The sequence below is a fragment of the Telopea speciosissima genome, chromosome 8 (assembly GCF_018873765.1).
Source record: "Telopea speciosissima isolate NSW1024214 ecotype Mountain lineage chromosome 8, Tspe_v1, whole genome shotgun sequence".
Taxonomy (NCBI): domain Eukaryota; kingdom Viridiplantae; phylum Streptophyta; class Magnoliopsida; order Proteales; family Proteaceae; genus Telopea; species Telopea speciosissima.
This window is the reverse complement of record NC_057923.1, coordinates 18,218,372-18,235,264: the sequence shown is the minus strand read 5'-3', so window position 1 is coordinate 18,235,264 and position 16,893 is coordinate 18,218,372. Positions and strand designations below refer to the sequence as shown.

Genomic DNA, 16,893 nt, shown 5'->3' with positions numbered 1-16,893 from the left:
CCCTTGACATCCAAACATAGATTTTGAGGGGTAGTATTATAAATTTAATTCTAATGTTTTAGTACAAGGGTAAAATAGTCCTTTTACACCAATAACTAACAGCAAACTAACACCGTTACTATAGAGGGGGACGGATGAGTATTTTCAAAAACCAGGGGGTGATTTGAGTTTCGTTTGAAAGCCAAGGGGTGACGTGTAATTTACCCTTACCAAAAACAAAAAGATATTATAAAATATTATGATGTTATTTAACTAAGGACCGAGTTTCCCTCCAACGACGGTGAATGGGATCCCATTCACCGAGGGGCGGGAATTAGTAGCAGGAGGGTATTTTGGAACATATTGATTTGTCAGCCCTAGGATGGTGGGTGAACCGTCCTCTATAAGTGGAGGAAAACTTTGTCCTTTAACTAAAGTGAAGCAAGAATTTTCAGATCAGAAATTGATTCAACTAATCACAGAATTTAATTTCGTGCACACAAGCATCGAGTAATAATTTTTTTTTGGGGCACTGTTCTCTGTGCCGCAGCGCAGCCTGCACCCAGACACATGGGGGTGGGTGCAATGACCACCCTGCCCCCTTGCATAGGCTACCCATGTGCCTGGGCATAGGTTGCACTGCGGCATAGAGAACATTCTCCCTTTTTTTTTTTTTTTTTTTTTTTTCTATTGCAGTTCTTAAAAGCTAGGTGAAGTATTTTTTGGTAAACAAGCTGTGGGTGAAGGGACAATTTTAAAGAAATTAAAATCTCATCATTTATTTTGGTCAAGAAATCTTAAACCATTTAATCTGCTCAACTTAACTTGGAAAAAGAACATTGGCTGGTCATGTAGCCCCTGTGCCAAAACCAAGGTGATAAACCAAAAATACACGGGCCAATCCCGAGATGCCACATGTCCTAACACGAGGAAGAAGCTGGCCTAGGCCGGGCTACGTCAAGACCCATTTGAGGAATAGACCCCAAAAAGTCATCCAGGGACCAAGTCTTTCACGCCAGCCAATGAGGTCCAACTGTGACATCACCACCAAAGTCCATGTCATCTTGTCACTAAAAGGTCAGAGCATGGATATGTACCAAATGGGTGTTATCCTAAAGAAATATAATTCTAGTTGAACTGAAACATCAAGGGCCGATTGCCCAACAAGCGAAGAACACGCTTAGGGAACCTCTTCCCTACTAGAACTCTACGTCTCACAAGGAACACTTCTAAATACGACTCTACTACATGATGATCTACCCTGTGTAGCACACTCATCACCCACCAGGACTCTCCACACCGCCACACTCAACTATAAATACTCAGATATTATACCTCATTAACCATCTTGAATTCCAATAATTTATCTGTTGCTACGGGAGACCTAATTTAGGCATCAGAGAGTCCAAGGCTGGAACCACACCGGTTCTCCTTTGTCACTGACGTCCTTTTACAGGTTACGGCACCCGAAAGACCCATTAGCGATTTTCTAATGCAATAGATTGGCTTCGTCTGTGGGAATGAAGCTAGCCAACGTATTTACTTGCTCGCTTCCTCAAGTGCTCAATGGCACCATGGAAGAAGGTCGCTCCCTCTACCAATACGGGAGAACATCTCTGCAAGAATCAATCATTAAGGGGAAAGATGATTGTTCTAAACTGTTTATTAATGCACAACATCTAGACATTAGGAGTGATGATAAAGAAGAAACTATTCTCCATTTGTGCGTGAAATACGATCGTTTTGAAACCCTGAAACTAATTCTTGAATCAGACGTTGGTCAACAAGGAGAACTCATCAATTTGAAAAATATTGAAGGGAACACTGCTTTGCACCTGGCGGTGCTAACCAGAGAAATGGAGGTCAAGTTTTTCTAACATTTTTTCCCTGTTATAATGGTTCGTTATGCTAATTTTTTTTTTTTTAATTATTATAATGGTTCATTATGCTAGTTTTTTATTTTTATTTTTTAACACAGCTAGTCAATATATATCATCGAAGGTATTTTGATTCAATTAAGTTAAACACTGTTAGAGAATAAAAACCATGGTGCACAAGGGAAAAACCTGTTGTGTTCATCATCTTCTTCCCTTTTCTCTTAATCTTCACAGAGACTATCAATGGCTAATTCATTTCATGGTCACCTGAAATTATGTGAATTTCTGATTTTTATTGTTTAAACCAAACATGATATAATGATTTTTCTAACAATTTTGTTTTCCTGCTCTAATGGTTTGTTAATGCTAATTCATTTCATGGTCACCTGAAATTATGTGAATTTCTTATTCTTGTTGTTTCAACAAAAAATGATATGGTCACCTGAAATTATGTGAATTTCTGATTCTTATTGTTTCAACCAAACATGATATAATGATTTTTTTAACAATTTTGTTCCTGCTCTAATGGTTTGTTAATACTAATTCATTTCATGGTCACCTGAAATTATGTGAATTTCTAATTCTTATTGTTTCGACCAAATATGATATCTATATAATGATCTTTGTATGTATGTACAGGTCATCGAGTCCTTGTTGAAAACAAATGGCATCGATGTGAATGTTATAAATAATATGGGTCGGACACCTCTAGATGTGATACTTTATTCTGCCAAGAGTTTCGTTGATGGTAAAATTGTAGATATTATAAGTTGTGCTGGAGGTTTAAGTGCGAAAGATCTCATTAATGAAGAAATTATCGAGGAGCATACTAGTCCAAAAACTCATGAAGATTGGATCACCAAAATATTTCAGGTAATATCAGGGAAGCAAACAACCCACAAAATGGAGTGGATAAAAAAAAAAAAAGAAATACTCCTTGATGATGGTACCAACGGTAATAGTCGGGATTACCACACAATCCCTTTTAAACCCTCCCGGTGGGCTCTGGGACAAAGATTCCCCGAATTATGCTTTGAAACCCAATCATGTTTTTAAGAATAGATAGGACTGTGCCAAAATGACAGATAAGGATCCTGAAAGGTTCGGGGTCTTCTTGGTGTTTAATGCCATGGCACTACTTGGTTCATTGTTAATCATCTTCCTTCTTATTAGTGCATTACCACTTACCCGAAGATGTTTATTACGGGGACTGAATTTAATGATGTGATGTATAATCACAAGGTTGATAGTGGGTTGGTGTGTGTCACTATACCAAATAGTCTCAACTGGTAATGCCCATTTAGATCTGATAAGAAATATACTTGGAGATTATATAGTAGATGTTTGGTTGGGCTTTGTATGTTTGATTTTCATAACTAAGACAGCATGTCTAGGCGTATGGTTAGTGTGGGAAAGAACTGGGAGGTGGAGGGTATCCACCTGGGTTATAATGTTCATGCTTCCCATGATGGTGGCACTCTTTTTGGACATTGATCACCTACTACAACCCAACCTCTTAAGGATACTAATGATAGGAGTCATCATATGGGGTACCATAATTATTTTTGATTGATTTACAACTCACATAATTTTATTGTGTGCAGATTTTGGGAGGAGAGGGGGGAAGGAGTCATCAAAGCTGATATATGAAGATCACAACACTGTGATGTTTTTTTTCTTTCTTTCTTTTTGGTGTGTGTGTTTAAACTTGATGAGAATATAGGTCTTGAATCTTGATGTTTATCCTCTTTACTTGATGGCTGGGAACTTTCTTAGCATTGGGGTGTGTGTTTGATACTTTGATGAGATTATAGGTCTTGATGTTTATCTTTTTTGGTTGATTAAAACTTTCTTAGCATTGTCTATATCTATCTCTTATTTTGATAAATATTGTTTGCGCTCATGGTTTGGCTCACTAGTCACTTGTCGACGTTGTGGGTATCTGCTTAGGCTCATGACTTATTGGTTTTTTAATTATTGTTCAAAGATATTGAAAGCCCCTCTCAAAAATTCCCCCTTTTAAGAAAACATGGTTCACCACCTGCAATGAGTCTCTCTCTCTTCACTTAGATGCCATGGCCATAATCCAATTCACCACGTGCAGTGAGTCTCACTCTCCCCATCTGTATCTTAATTTTTTTGCCAAATTACATACAAGCAAAGTGCTCAGTTTCTGTAATTCTTCATAGTAATCTATTTTTCACCACCTGTAGTGAATCTCACTCTCCTCACCTGTATCTTAATTTTCTTGCCAAATTACATACAAGCAAAGTGCTCAGTTTCTGTAATTCCTTTTAGTAATCTATTTTTATTTTTATAAAAAAAAATGATCAGTTTCAGTCCTTTAAGTAATGCACATCAGAAATGTTGTATTATTAGACATGTAAAACAAATATGGCATGTAGACAAATGGAAGTTTCTTTCTTTATAGGCTGAACTGAACGGCTTTAACGAAGAGAAATAAGTTATGAACATGATGAAAGAGAGGGGTTAGGCAACTACTCAATTCACTAGGATGGGTTAAATTGGAGATGTCAAAATGGAAGTGTTGTTCCTCCCATCAGGGATTGATTGTACAAATCCTATTCCACCATTATTCTCTACTCTCACCTTATCTGCTGTTAACTCATGAGCATCCTTGTCGTCTCCCATCACTTTAACCCAAGTGATTTTTGGATTTGTTTTATCCTTTTGACATCTCCAATTTGTTACATGTTATGCTTTTTCTTCAATGCATTTATTAGTTTTTTGTCATAATTGAGAAAATAGGAAAGAGGCAACTAGTGTACCCCATATGATGGCTCCTATCATCAATATCCTTAAGAGGTTGGGCTGTAGTAGGTGATCAATGTCTAAAAAGAGTGCCACCATCATGGAAAATATGAACATTATAACCCAGGTGGATACCCTTCACCTCCCAGTTCTTTCCCACACTAACCATACGCCCAGATGTGCTGTCTTAATTATGAAAATCAAACATACAAAACCCAACCAAACATCTGCTGTATAATCCCCAAGTATATTTCTTATCATATCTAAATAGTCATTACCAGTTGGGACTATTTGGTATAGTGACATACACCAGCCCACCACCAACCCTGTGATTATACACCACATCATTAAATTCAGTCTCCCTAATAAAAATCTTTGGGTCAGTGGTACTCCACTTATAAGAAGGAAGATGATTAACAACGAACCAAGTAGTGCCACAGAGATCTAGAACACGATTGAATAAAATAACGAAAAAACAAAATGTACTTGTCACCCACGTATGTTGGCGAAGAACAATAACAAAGAAAAAGTTTCAAGCTTGATTCGTCCTCGAACAATAATTGAAGTCCCTCGGTCTGGATCTTCCACAACCTTCTCCTCCCACTTTGGCTCCCTTTCTTGTGAGAAGAATAGAGAATGAGACTAAGAGACTGTAGGGACCCTGACCAAGTATTTATAATAAATACAAACCCTAATCCAATCTACCCCCACAATGGAAAAGACTAGTATATCCCAATATCCTTAAAACTATTTCCAAGCAGGGTTTATGCCTGTGGACCCACACCAAATAAATTGTACCAAACTTTTAAAATAACTGCCTGAATTTCTGTGTGGCCCAATACTACCAAACCTTTAGTTTCATCACAAGTGAACACAACTATCTTCTCCCATGTTCCCATTTTCTTATCCTGGTTTTGTCTCCTAAAGTGTTTCTAAACATACCAAGTTTGGATATTGACCCTAAACTCTCTTCTAGGTCTACAACTTATTTTCCTTTATAGTTATTGCAACATGAGTAAGAACAATAGAAAATATTCTCAAATATGACATCATGCGTGGAAGAAAAAGCAATCAACAAGATATTAGACATGAATGAACAAGTCTGTCAATCACATAATCAGTGCACTTACCAATAAAATCGAATAAGCATTGCAACCGTTACTACATTCTTATCCTTTGGGCTAGGGATGCACTGGTTCTCTTATTCATCCGCATTTACCGTAAAAGGAACAACAACTCCTGAAATTCTATCACCTTGGGCAAATGTCACCAACACTTTGGTGTGATATACCCACACATAAAGAACCATGCTAGCAATTAGAACTAGCAAACAAGAGTTTCGATTGTACTACATTTTTCAATCTTTGGGTAAAAAAATGCACTGGTCCTCTTAGTGCAACTATTGCTAGAAGACAATGACGTCCGAAAATCTCCTCTACCTTTGGGTGATAAAAAACTCCTAAGCCATGCTTCTCCATTTCTTGTGCATAAAACTTTTAAACCTTGACAATTTCACCTTTGGGTGATCATTATCAACTTTGCTACCAAACAATTAGATAACCTTGAATCACAAAAATATCACAATAAAAATCAGGCATGCCACTTTGGTGGGTCCTGCCTAATTCCATCCTGACACTTTGTAATCCTAACCTCTGCAGTCAAATTAGGGATTCTAAAATCTATGCACAAAATTAACTTTGATATTAAAGTCACTTTGATACATTTAAGTACCTCAAACCCCAAAACTGAGACACCCACCGCCCATCGTAATTAAAAATAAAATTTGAGAAAACCAAATCTATATAGACGAAATCATAGAAACACATCTTTAAAGATGTCAACAATACTCAAACGAGGTACCCAAAAACAGATCTCAGAAAGTCGGACACAACGGTCCAAACCGGAGCTCAATCCCATGCTCCACACCCATTATAACATGCATTCAAGATTGTAGAAAGGCGCAAAAACCACTAAAACCATGGTCTTTGATTTTTCAACATATGCCAAATTACATATCAAAACAAAGAACATGAAAAAATAAACACCCCAAAAAAAACCACACCTAAAAATTCATCCAAACGAACCCACACGGGCCTCTGAAAGTTTCTGATTTTATTTTATAGAAAGAACCAAACCGATTCAAGACGAACCGGATCGAATAAACAAAATCGAACCAATCTGGTTCAGTCGAACCAGACCGCCGTTTCATCCAACTGGGTTTTCGGGTCAGAAAATGGGTCTCGGATCGGGTCAAGTTGACTTTGACCGGGTTAGAGAATCTTTGACCAGGTCGGATTGACTTTCACCTGTTCTCAGTTGACCGGGTTGGGTATCTTTAACCCAAGTCGGGCCCATCTCTGATCGGGTCAAACGTGACCCATAAGTCACAGTGCTGACATCACGATGACGCCAACCCTACAACGTCATGATGATATCATAAATATTTATTATTATTATTATTTTTTTAAACAGTGGGAGAGTGGATCAAACCCGTCGCTTTCGTCGACGCGTGGCAGCGCGTCCGGCCTCTGACGGTGACAATCCACCCACCTAAACCTTCATCTCGCCGAGCCCTATCACCCTGTATAAAAATTTTCCAATTTCATCAGTGAAAAATTACGACAGCGGCCAAAACAAGTACGGGTTCGCCCAAAAAAATTTGAAAAAATTCATTCTTCGTTGTTAACAATCGATTTAAGTGCTCACATAAACAAACAATTGATTCTAGGTCTGTATGGATGGCTCTGATACCACTTGATAGAAACAACCTTTGGTTTTATCAAACCCGAATCCATTCGCATACAGAGATCTAGAACACGATTGAATAAAATACCGGAGAAACAAAGTGTACCTGTCACCCACGTATGTTGGCTAAGAACAATAACAAAGGAAAAGCTCCAAGCTTGATTCGTCATCGAACAATAACTGATGTCCCTCGGTCTGAATCTTCCACAGCCTTCTCCTCCCACTTTGGTTCCCTTTCTTGTGAGAATAATAAAGAATAAGACTAAGAAGTTGCAGGGACCCTGACTATGTATTTATAGTAAATATAAACCCTGATCTAATCTACCCGCACAATGGAAAAGACTGGTATACCCCAATATCCTTAAAACTATTCCCAAGCAAGGATTATGCCGGTGCACCCACATTAATAGATAAGACATAATTAATAAAGCCCACAGAAAATCCTAACATTAAACACCAAGAAGACGCCGAACCTTTCAGAATCCTTATCTGTCATTTTGGCACAACCCAATATGTTCTTAAGAATGTGATTGGGTTTCAACTGATCATTCGGGGAATCTTCATCCCAGAGCCCATCAGGAGGGATCAGGAGGGTTTAAAAAGGATTGTGTGGTAATCTCGACTGTTACCGTTGCTACCATCATCAAGGAGTTTTTTTTTAAATTTTTATCCAGTCCATTTTATGGGTTGTTTGCTTTCCTGATATCACCTGGATTATTTTGGTGATCCAATCTTCATGAGTTCTTAGAGTAGTACTCTCCTCGATAATTTCTTCATCAATGAGATCTTTCGCACTTAAACCTCTAGCACAACTAATAATATCTGTAATTTTACTATCAACGAGACTCTTGGCAGAATAAAGTATCACATCTAGAGGTGTCCGATCCATATTATTTATAACATTCACATTGATGCCATTAGTTTTCAATAATGATTCGATGATCTATACATACATAAAAAGATCATTATATAGATATCATGTATGATCAAAACAATAAGAATTAAAAATTCACATAATTTCAAGTGACCATGAAATGAATTAGCATTAATAAACCATTAGAGTAGGAAAAAAAATTGTTAGAAAAATCATTATATCATGTTTGGTTAAAACAATAAGAATCAGAAATTCATATAATTTCAGGTGACCATATCATGTTTGGTTGAAAGAATAAGAATAAAAAATGCACATAATTTCAGGTGACCATGAAATGAATTAGCATTAACAAACCATTAGTGCCGGAAAAAATTTTTGTTAGAAAAATCATTATATCATGTTTGGTTGAAACAATAAGAATTAGAAATTCAAATAATTTCAGGTGACCATGAAATGAATTAACCATTGATAGTCTCTATGAAGATTAAGAGAAAAGGGAAGAAGATGATGAACACAACAGTTTTTCCCTTGTGCACTATGGTTTTTATTCTGTAACAGTCCCCAACTTAATTAAATCAAAACACCTTCGATGATATACATTAAGTAGCTGTGTTAAAAAATAATAATAAAAAACTAGCATAATGAACAATTATAATTAAAAATAATAATAATAGCATAATGAACCATTGTAACAAAAAAAAAAATGTTAGAAAATCTTTACCTCCATTTCTCTGGTTAGCACCTCTAGGTGCTAAGCAGTGTTCCCTTCAATATTTTTCAAATTGATGAGTTCTCCTTGTTGACCAACGTCTGATTCAAAAATCAGTGTCAGGGTTTCAAAACGATCGTAGTTCACGAAAAAATGGAGAATAGGTTCTCCCTTATCATCACTCCTAATGTGTAGATGTTGTGCATCAATAAACAGTTTAGAACAATCATCTTTCCCCGAACAGCCGTTTCATCCAACTGGGTTTCCAGGTTAGAAAACAGCTCTCGGATCGGGTCAATTGATCGAGTCGGGTTGACTTTGTTCGGGTCAGAGAATCTTTGACCATATCGGAATGACTTTTACCTATTCCCAATTGACTGGGTTGGGTATCTTTGACTCGGGTCGGGCCCATCTCTGATCGGGTCAAACGTAACCCACAAGTCACAGTGCTGACGTCAGTCCTACGACGTCATGATGATGACATAAATATTTATTATTATTATTATTTTTTAAACAGCGAGAGAGTGGATCTCACCCGCCGCTTTTGTCGGCGCTTGGCGGCGCGTCCGGCCTCTTACAACGATGATCCACCCACCAAAACCTTCGTCTCGCCAAGCCCTATCACCCCTTATAAAATAATTTTGATTTAACCAGTGAAAATTACAACAACGGCCAAAACAAGTACGGGTTCGCCCAAAAAAATTCAAAAAAAATCATTCTTCGTCGTTAATAATCAATTTAAGTGCTCACACAAAGAAACAATCGATTCAAGGTCTGTATGGATGGCTCTGATACCACTTGATAGAAACAACCTTGGGTTTTGTCAAACCAGAATCCATCTCTATACAAAGATCTAGAACACGATTGAATAAAATAATGGAAAAACAAAGTGTACCTATCACACACGTATGTTGGCGAAGAACAATAGCAAAGGAAAAGCTCCAAGTTTGATTCGTCCTCGAACAATAACTGAAGTCTCTCGGTCTGGGTCTTCCACAGTTTTCTCCTCCTACTTTGACTCCCTTTCTTGTGAGAAGAATAGAGAATGAGACTAAGAGGCTGCAGGGACCCTAACTATGTATTTATAATAAATATAAACGCTAATCCAATCCACCCCCACAATGTAAAAGACTAGTATACCCCAATATCCTCAAAACTATTCCCAAGCAGGGTTTATGCTGGTGGACCCACATCAATAGGTAAGGCATAATTAATTAAGCCCACAGAAAATCCTAACATTAAACACCAAGAAGACCCCGATCCTTTAAGGATCCTAATGTGCTATTTTGGCACAACCAAATCTGTTCTTAAGAACGTTATTGGGTTTCAAAGGATCATTTGGAGAATCTTTGTCCTAGAGCCCACTGGGAGGGTTTAAAGGGATTGTGTGGTAATCCCGGCTATTACCGTTGCTACCATCATCAAGGAGTTTTTTTTTTTAAAATTTTTATCCAGTCCATTTTGTGGGTTATTTGCTTCCCTGATATCACCTGGATTATTTTGGTGATCCAATCTTCATGAGTTCTTGGAGTAGTACTCTCATCGATAATTTCTTCATTAATGAGATTTTTCGCACTTAAACCTCCAGCATAACTTATAATATCTGCAATTTTACTATTAACGAAACTCTTGGCAAAATAAAGTATCACATCTAGAGGTGCCCGATCCATATTATTTATAACATTCACATTGATGCCATTAGTTTTCAACAATGATTCGATGACCTATACATACATAAAAAGATCATTATATAAATATCACGTTTGATCGAAACAATAAGAATTAAAAATTCACATAATTTCAGATGACCATGAAATGAATTAGCATTAACAAACCATTAGAGCAGGAAAAAAAATTGTTAGAAAAATCATTATATCATGTTTGGTTAAAACAATAAGAATTAGAAATTCATATAATTTCAGGTGACCATATAATGTTTGGTTGAAACAATAAGAAAAAAAAATTCACATAATTTCTGGTGATCTTGAAATGAATTAGCATTAACAAACCATTAGAGCAGGAAAAAAATTTGTTAGAAAAATCATTATATCATGTTTGGTTGAAACAATAAGAATTAGAAATTCATATAATTTCAGGTGACCATGAAATGAATTAGCCATTGATAGTCTCTTTGAAGATTAAGAGAAAAGGGAAGAAGATGATGAACACCACGGTTTTTTTCCTTGTGCACTATGATTTTTATTCTCTAACAGTCTCCAACTTATTTACATCAAAACACCTTCGATGATATATATTAACTAGCTGTGTTAAAAAATAAAAATAAAAAACTAGCATAATGAACAATTATAATTAAAAAAAAAATAAAATAGCATAACGAACCATTGTAACAGGGAAAAAATGTTAGAAAATCTTTACCTCCATTTCTCTGGTTAACACCGCCAGGTGCAAAGCAGTGTTCCCTTCAATATTTTTCAAATTGATGAGTTCTCCTTGTTGACCAACGTCTGATTCAAGAATCAGTGTCAGGGTTTCAAAACGATCATAGTTCACGAACAAATGGAGAATAGTTTCTCCCTTATCATCACTCACAATGTGTAGATGTTGTGCATCAATAAACAGTTTAGAACAATCATCTTTCCCCGAACCGCCGTTTCATCCAACTGGATTTTCAGGTAAAAAAACAGCTCTCGCATCGGGTCAAGTGATCTAATCGGGTTGACTTTGATCGGGTCATAGAATCTTTGACCATATCTGACTGACTTTGACCTATTCCTAGTTGACTGGATTGGGTATCTTTGACACGGGTCGGGCCCATCTCTGATTGGGTCAAACGTATCCCATAAGTCACAGTGCTGACGTCAGCCCTACGACGTCACGATGATGTTAGCCCTATGACGTCATGATGAGATCATAAATATTTATTATTATTTTAAACAGCGGGAGAGTGGATCTCACTGGCCGCTTTCGTCTGCGCGTGGCGGCGCGCCCGACCTCCGACAGCGGCAATCCACCCACCAAAACCTTCGTCTCGCCAAGCCCTATCACCCCGTATAAAAATGTTCCGATTTCATCGGTGAAAATTACGACAACGGCCAAAATAAGTACGGGCTTGCCCGAAAAAAATTGAAAAATTCGTTCTTCGTCGTTAAAAATCGATTTAACTGCTCAGACAAACAAATAATCGATTCAAGGTCTGTATGGATGGCTCTGATACCATTTGATAGAAATAACCTTGGATTTTGTCAAATCCGAATCCATCCCCATACAGAGATCTAGAACACGATTGAATAAAATAACGGGAAAACAAAGTATACCTGTCACACACGTATGTTGGCGAAGAACAATAACAAAGGAAAAGCTCCAAGCTTGATTCGTCCTCGAACAATAACTGAAGTCCCTCGGTCTGGATCTTCCATAGCCTTCTCTTCCTACTTTGCTTCGCTTTCTTGTGAGAAGAATAGAGAATAAGACTAAGAGGTTGCAGGGACCCTAACTATGTATTTATAATAAATATAAACTCTAATCCAATCCATCCCCATAATGAAAAAGACTAGTATACCCCAATATCTTTCAAACTATTCCCAAGCAGGGGTTTATGCCGGTGGACCCACATCAATAGGTAAGGCGTAATTAATTAAACCCATAGAAAATCCTAACATTAAACACCAAGAAGACCCCGAACCTTTCAGGAGCCTTATCTGCCATTTTGGCACAACCCAATCTGTTCTTAAGAACGTGATTGGGTTTCAAAGGATCATTCGGGGAATCTTCATCTCAGAGCCCACTGAGAGTATTTAAAAGGGATTGTGTGGTAATCCCGGCTATTACCGTTGCTACCATCATTAGGGAGTTTTTCTTCTTTTTTTTATCCACTCCATTTTGTGGGTTGTTTGCTTCCCTGATATCACCTGGAATATTTTGGTGATCCAATCTTCATGAGTTCTAGAAGTTGTATTCTCCTCGATAATTTTTTCATTAATGATATCTTTTGCACTTAAACTTCCAACACAACTTATAATATCTACAATTTTACTATCAACGAAACTCTTGGCAAAATAAAGTATCACATCTAGAGGTGTCCGATCCACATTATTTATAACATTCACATTGATGCTATTTATTTGCAACAATGACTCGATGACCTGTACATACATAAAAAGATCATTATATAGACATCATGTTTGGTCGAAACAATAAGAATTAAAAATTCACATAATTTTAGGTGACCATAAAATGAATTAGCAATAACAAACCATTAGAGCAGGAAAAAAATTTGTTAAAAAAATCATTATATCAGTTTGGTTAAAACAATAAGAATCAGAAAGTCACATAATTTCAGGTGACCATATCATGTGTGGTTGAAACCAAAAGAATCAGAAATTCACATAATTTCAGGTGACTATGAAATGCTTAGCATTAACAAACCATTAGAACAGGAAAAAAGAATTTGTTAGAAAAATCATTATATCATGTTTGGTTGAAACAATAATAATAAAAAATTCATATAATTTCAGGTGACCATGAAATGAATTAGCAAGTGATAATCTCTGTGAAGATTAAGAGAAAATGGAAGAAGATGATGAATACAACAGGTTTTTCTCTTGTGCACCGTGGTTTTTATTCTCTAACAGCTTCCAACTTAATTAAATCAAAACACCTTCGATGATATATATTAGCTAGCTGTGTTAAAAAATAAAAATAAAAAACTAGCATAATGAACAATTATAATAAAAAATAAAAAATAAAAAAGCATAAAGAACCATTATAACAGGAAAAAAAAATGTTAGAAACTCTTTACCTCCGTTTCTCTGGTTAGCACTGCCAGGTGCAAAGCAGTGTTCCTTTCAATATTAGTCAAATTGATAAGTTCTCCTTGTTGACAAACGTCTGATTGAAGAATCAGTGTCAGGATTTCAAAACGATCGTAGTTCACGCACAAATGGAGAATAGTTTCTCCCTTATCATCACTCCCAACGTGTAGATGTTGTGCATCAATAAACAGTTTGGAACAATCATCTTTCCCCGGACCGTCGTTTCATCCAACTGGGTTTTCGGGTCAAAAAACAGGACTCAGATCGGGTCAATTGATTGGGTCATGTTGACTTTGACCAAGTCAAAGAATCTTTGAACAGATCGGATTGACTTTGACCTATTCACAATTGATCGGGTTGGGTATCTTTGACCCGGGTCGGGCCCATCTCTGATCGGGACAAACGTGACCCACAAGTCACAGTGCTGACGTTAGCCCTACAATGTTATAAATATTTATAATTATTATTATTATTTTTAAAATAACAGGAGAGTGGATCTCACCCGTCGCTTTTGCCGGCGTGTGGCTTAGCGTACAGCCTTCGACGGCGACGATCCACCCACCAAAACTTTCTTCTCGCCGAGCCCTATCACCCCGTATAAAAATTTCCCAATCTCACTGGTGAAAAATTACGGCAGCGGCCAAAACAGGTATTTATTTTTAACACAGCTTCTCCCTTATCATCACTCCCAATGTGTAGATGTTGTGCATCATTAAAGTGTTTAGAAAAATCATCTTTCCCCTCAACGATTGATTCCTGCAGATGGTTGTATTATGGGACTAAGGAAAGTGTAGGGTGTGCAGCAGAGATGGTGAAGAGGAATGTAGTTAAGGCAGGGGAGTTTAGATTCTTTGATGGGTGTTGTGGTTGGGAGAAGGATCAGTTGAAGGAGGAGATTAGAGCTGGTTATTGGACAGTGGCAGCTTGTAGCCCAACTATAATTGGGCTTATTGTTGTTGGGTCTGTTGGGCTTTGGAAAGAGATTTTAGGGTTAATGGGCCAAAGAAAAGTTTGGTGGCTTTTTATAATGTTGATCTTATTAGGCCTTAGGACACTTGAGCTTAGGGCTTCTTTTTAGATTGGTTCAAAATATCTTCATTTGTTAATCTTATGAAATACAATATGGGTTTTTGTTATTTTTATGTTGTGGAAAAGAATCCTAAAAGGCAGCATGACACTTGTGCGTAAACACAGAGAAGTGCAAAATGACCACCTACTCCCATAAAAGATAGAAATCCCATCCTTATTGATGCTTTCACGCATGCTCCTATTGGTTCCCGCATTGGCAAAGGGCCCCGTACTTGAAATGGGGAAAAGATCCCTACCATGTTAGCACAAAAACAATACTGCATACCCCCGATCTAATTTATTTTTCCATAAGACGCGTCTTCTTCGCCCAAAACTGCACATCAGCATTAGAGGAACCTTCCCAGAGGAACCTTCCCCCACTTGAAATTTAGGAATCATAACAACAACTGATTAAAAGTAAAAAATTTTCTTTTAGAGAAAAAGAGAGATTGTATTAATTAAATAAAGAAAAGAAGTCTTTACATTCTAAAGAATTTCTTTCCATTCGCGTCATCCTGCATAAGAGAAGAAAGTGTCTCTTGGAAGACTATCTATACATAAATGTAATTCCTGACAAGTGTGAAGAATTCCCGCCAAGAAGTTAGCACAACAGTTTACAATGCGTAAATAGGAGGTTTGGCATTACGATGGCCGCATATGAGAGGGGGACAGGATCGTACACGATGTACGATCATACACGGAACCTTTTGCCAATGATTAATATATAAGGAATTATATTCATACACAAGTCTTGGGGAAACGTCTTTCTCCTCATGGACCGAGCTTGTTGCAATCATGCATTCTCACCAACACAATCCCTCTATATTTTTCTTTGATAGAATCTTGTTCGTCCATTAAGAATCTAAACACTCTGAGAAAAATCCACGCTCAAATCGTGACCGTGGGAATCTCTTACCATGACTTCATCAGAGCGAAGCTCGTGTCTTCCTACGCCGCTTGTGCACAAATGCACGAAGCCGCCCTCATCTTCTCCCGCACCAATCGTCAATCCACCTTCCTCTACAATTCCATGATCAGAGGCTACGCTTCTCTCAACCTCTTCCGTCAAGCCCTCTCCGTATACCGTCAGATGCTCCGTGCGGGCAAACAACACGACCGGCGAACGTTACCCTCTGTCCTCAAATGCTGCGCCGGCCTCTCGGCACTCCACCTCGGTAGGCAGGTCCACATGGCCGTTTTAGTCCACGGGTTCACCGACGACTTGGCCACCTCCAACATGTTGGTGACGATGTACTCCAAGTGCGGTGACCTGAGGATCGCCCGCCAGGTATTCGACGAATTGACGGAGAGAAACTCGGTTACGTGGTCAGCCATGATAGCTGGGTACGGTACGCACGGGTGCTGCGCTGAGGCTGAGGCTGTGCGGTTGTTCGAGGAGATGCTAGATGTGGGAGAGTCGCCTGACGCCGTTACCTTCACAACGGTATTGACGGCGTGCAGTCATGGAGGGTTGACGGAATTGGGACGGAATTTGTTTGAGAAGATGGAGGAGGGGAAGTTTGGAGTGGAGCTCGGGTTAGAGCATTACACGTGTATGGTAGATATGTTGGGTAGGGCGGGACATGATAGGGTTTTGGTTGGGGAATTGCTCTTTCGAGGGAGCTACCTCCTAGAAGAAAGACGAGAGAAGAGAAACTTGAATATTGTCTGTCTTTTCCATTGCCTTCGATCTCTTTTAAACAAAACGAAAACGCAGAAAGCATGACATATTCCCTTCTGGGAATTGAACCATAATCCTAACTAACTACATGATCTCATAGGAGGACAGATTGTCTCCTGTGCCTGATGCTCCTTCTTGCCGAGATGGGCATGGACTGCGTGACTGTTGGAACCGCTGATGCTGAAGGCTGATCGAGTAAGGTGACGTGTTCCTTGGGCATATCCTTGTCGTCAACCACGTGTCCCTGGGTAATCCTACCATTACCCGCCCCTTCAAGAGCAACCTTGTCCTCAAGGTTCAAAGATGGGAACTGAGAGCGCAAGACGGCAGTCCACCCACGATCCTAGTTATTTAATTCTCCGAATAATTCGCGAATTATTTGGCCAAATCGAATTATATCGAATAATACGAATTAT

The 16,893-nt window shown here is 38.2% G+C and overlaps 1 protein-coding gene across 1 annotated transcript; it reads left to right on the top strand.

Moving 5' to 3' along the window:
• The first annotated feature begins 14,536 nt into the window (after nt 1–14,536).
• Nucleotides 14,537–16,655, top strand: LOC122672106 (pentatricopeptide repeat-containing protein At2g33760-like). The gene is made up of 3 exons (XM_043869604.1): nt 14,537–14,688; nt 15,526–16,462; nt 16,578–16,655. The coding sequence occupies exons 1-3, from the start codon at nt 14,537–14,539 to the stop codon at nt 16,653–16,655; spliced, it is 1,167 nt and encodes a 388-aa protein (XP_043725539.1).
• Nucleotides 16,656–16,893: the final 238 nt, after the last annotated feature.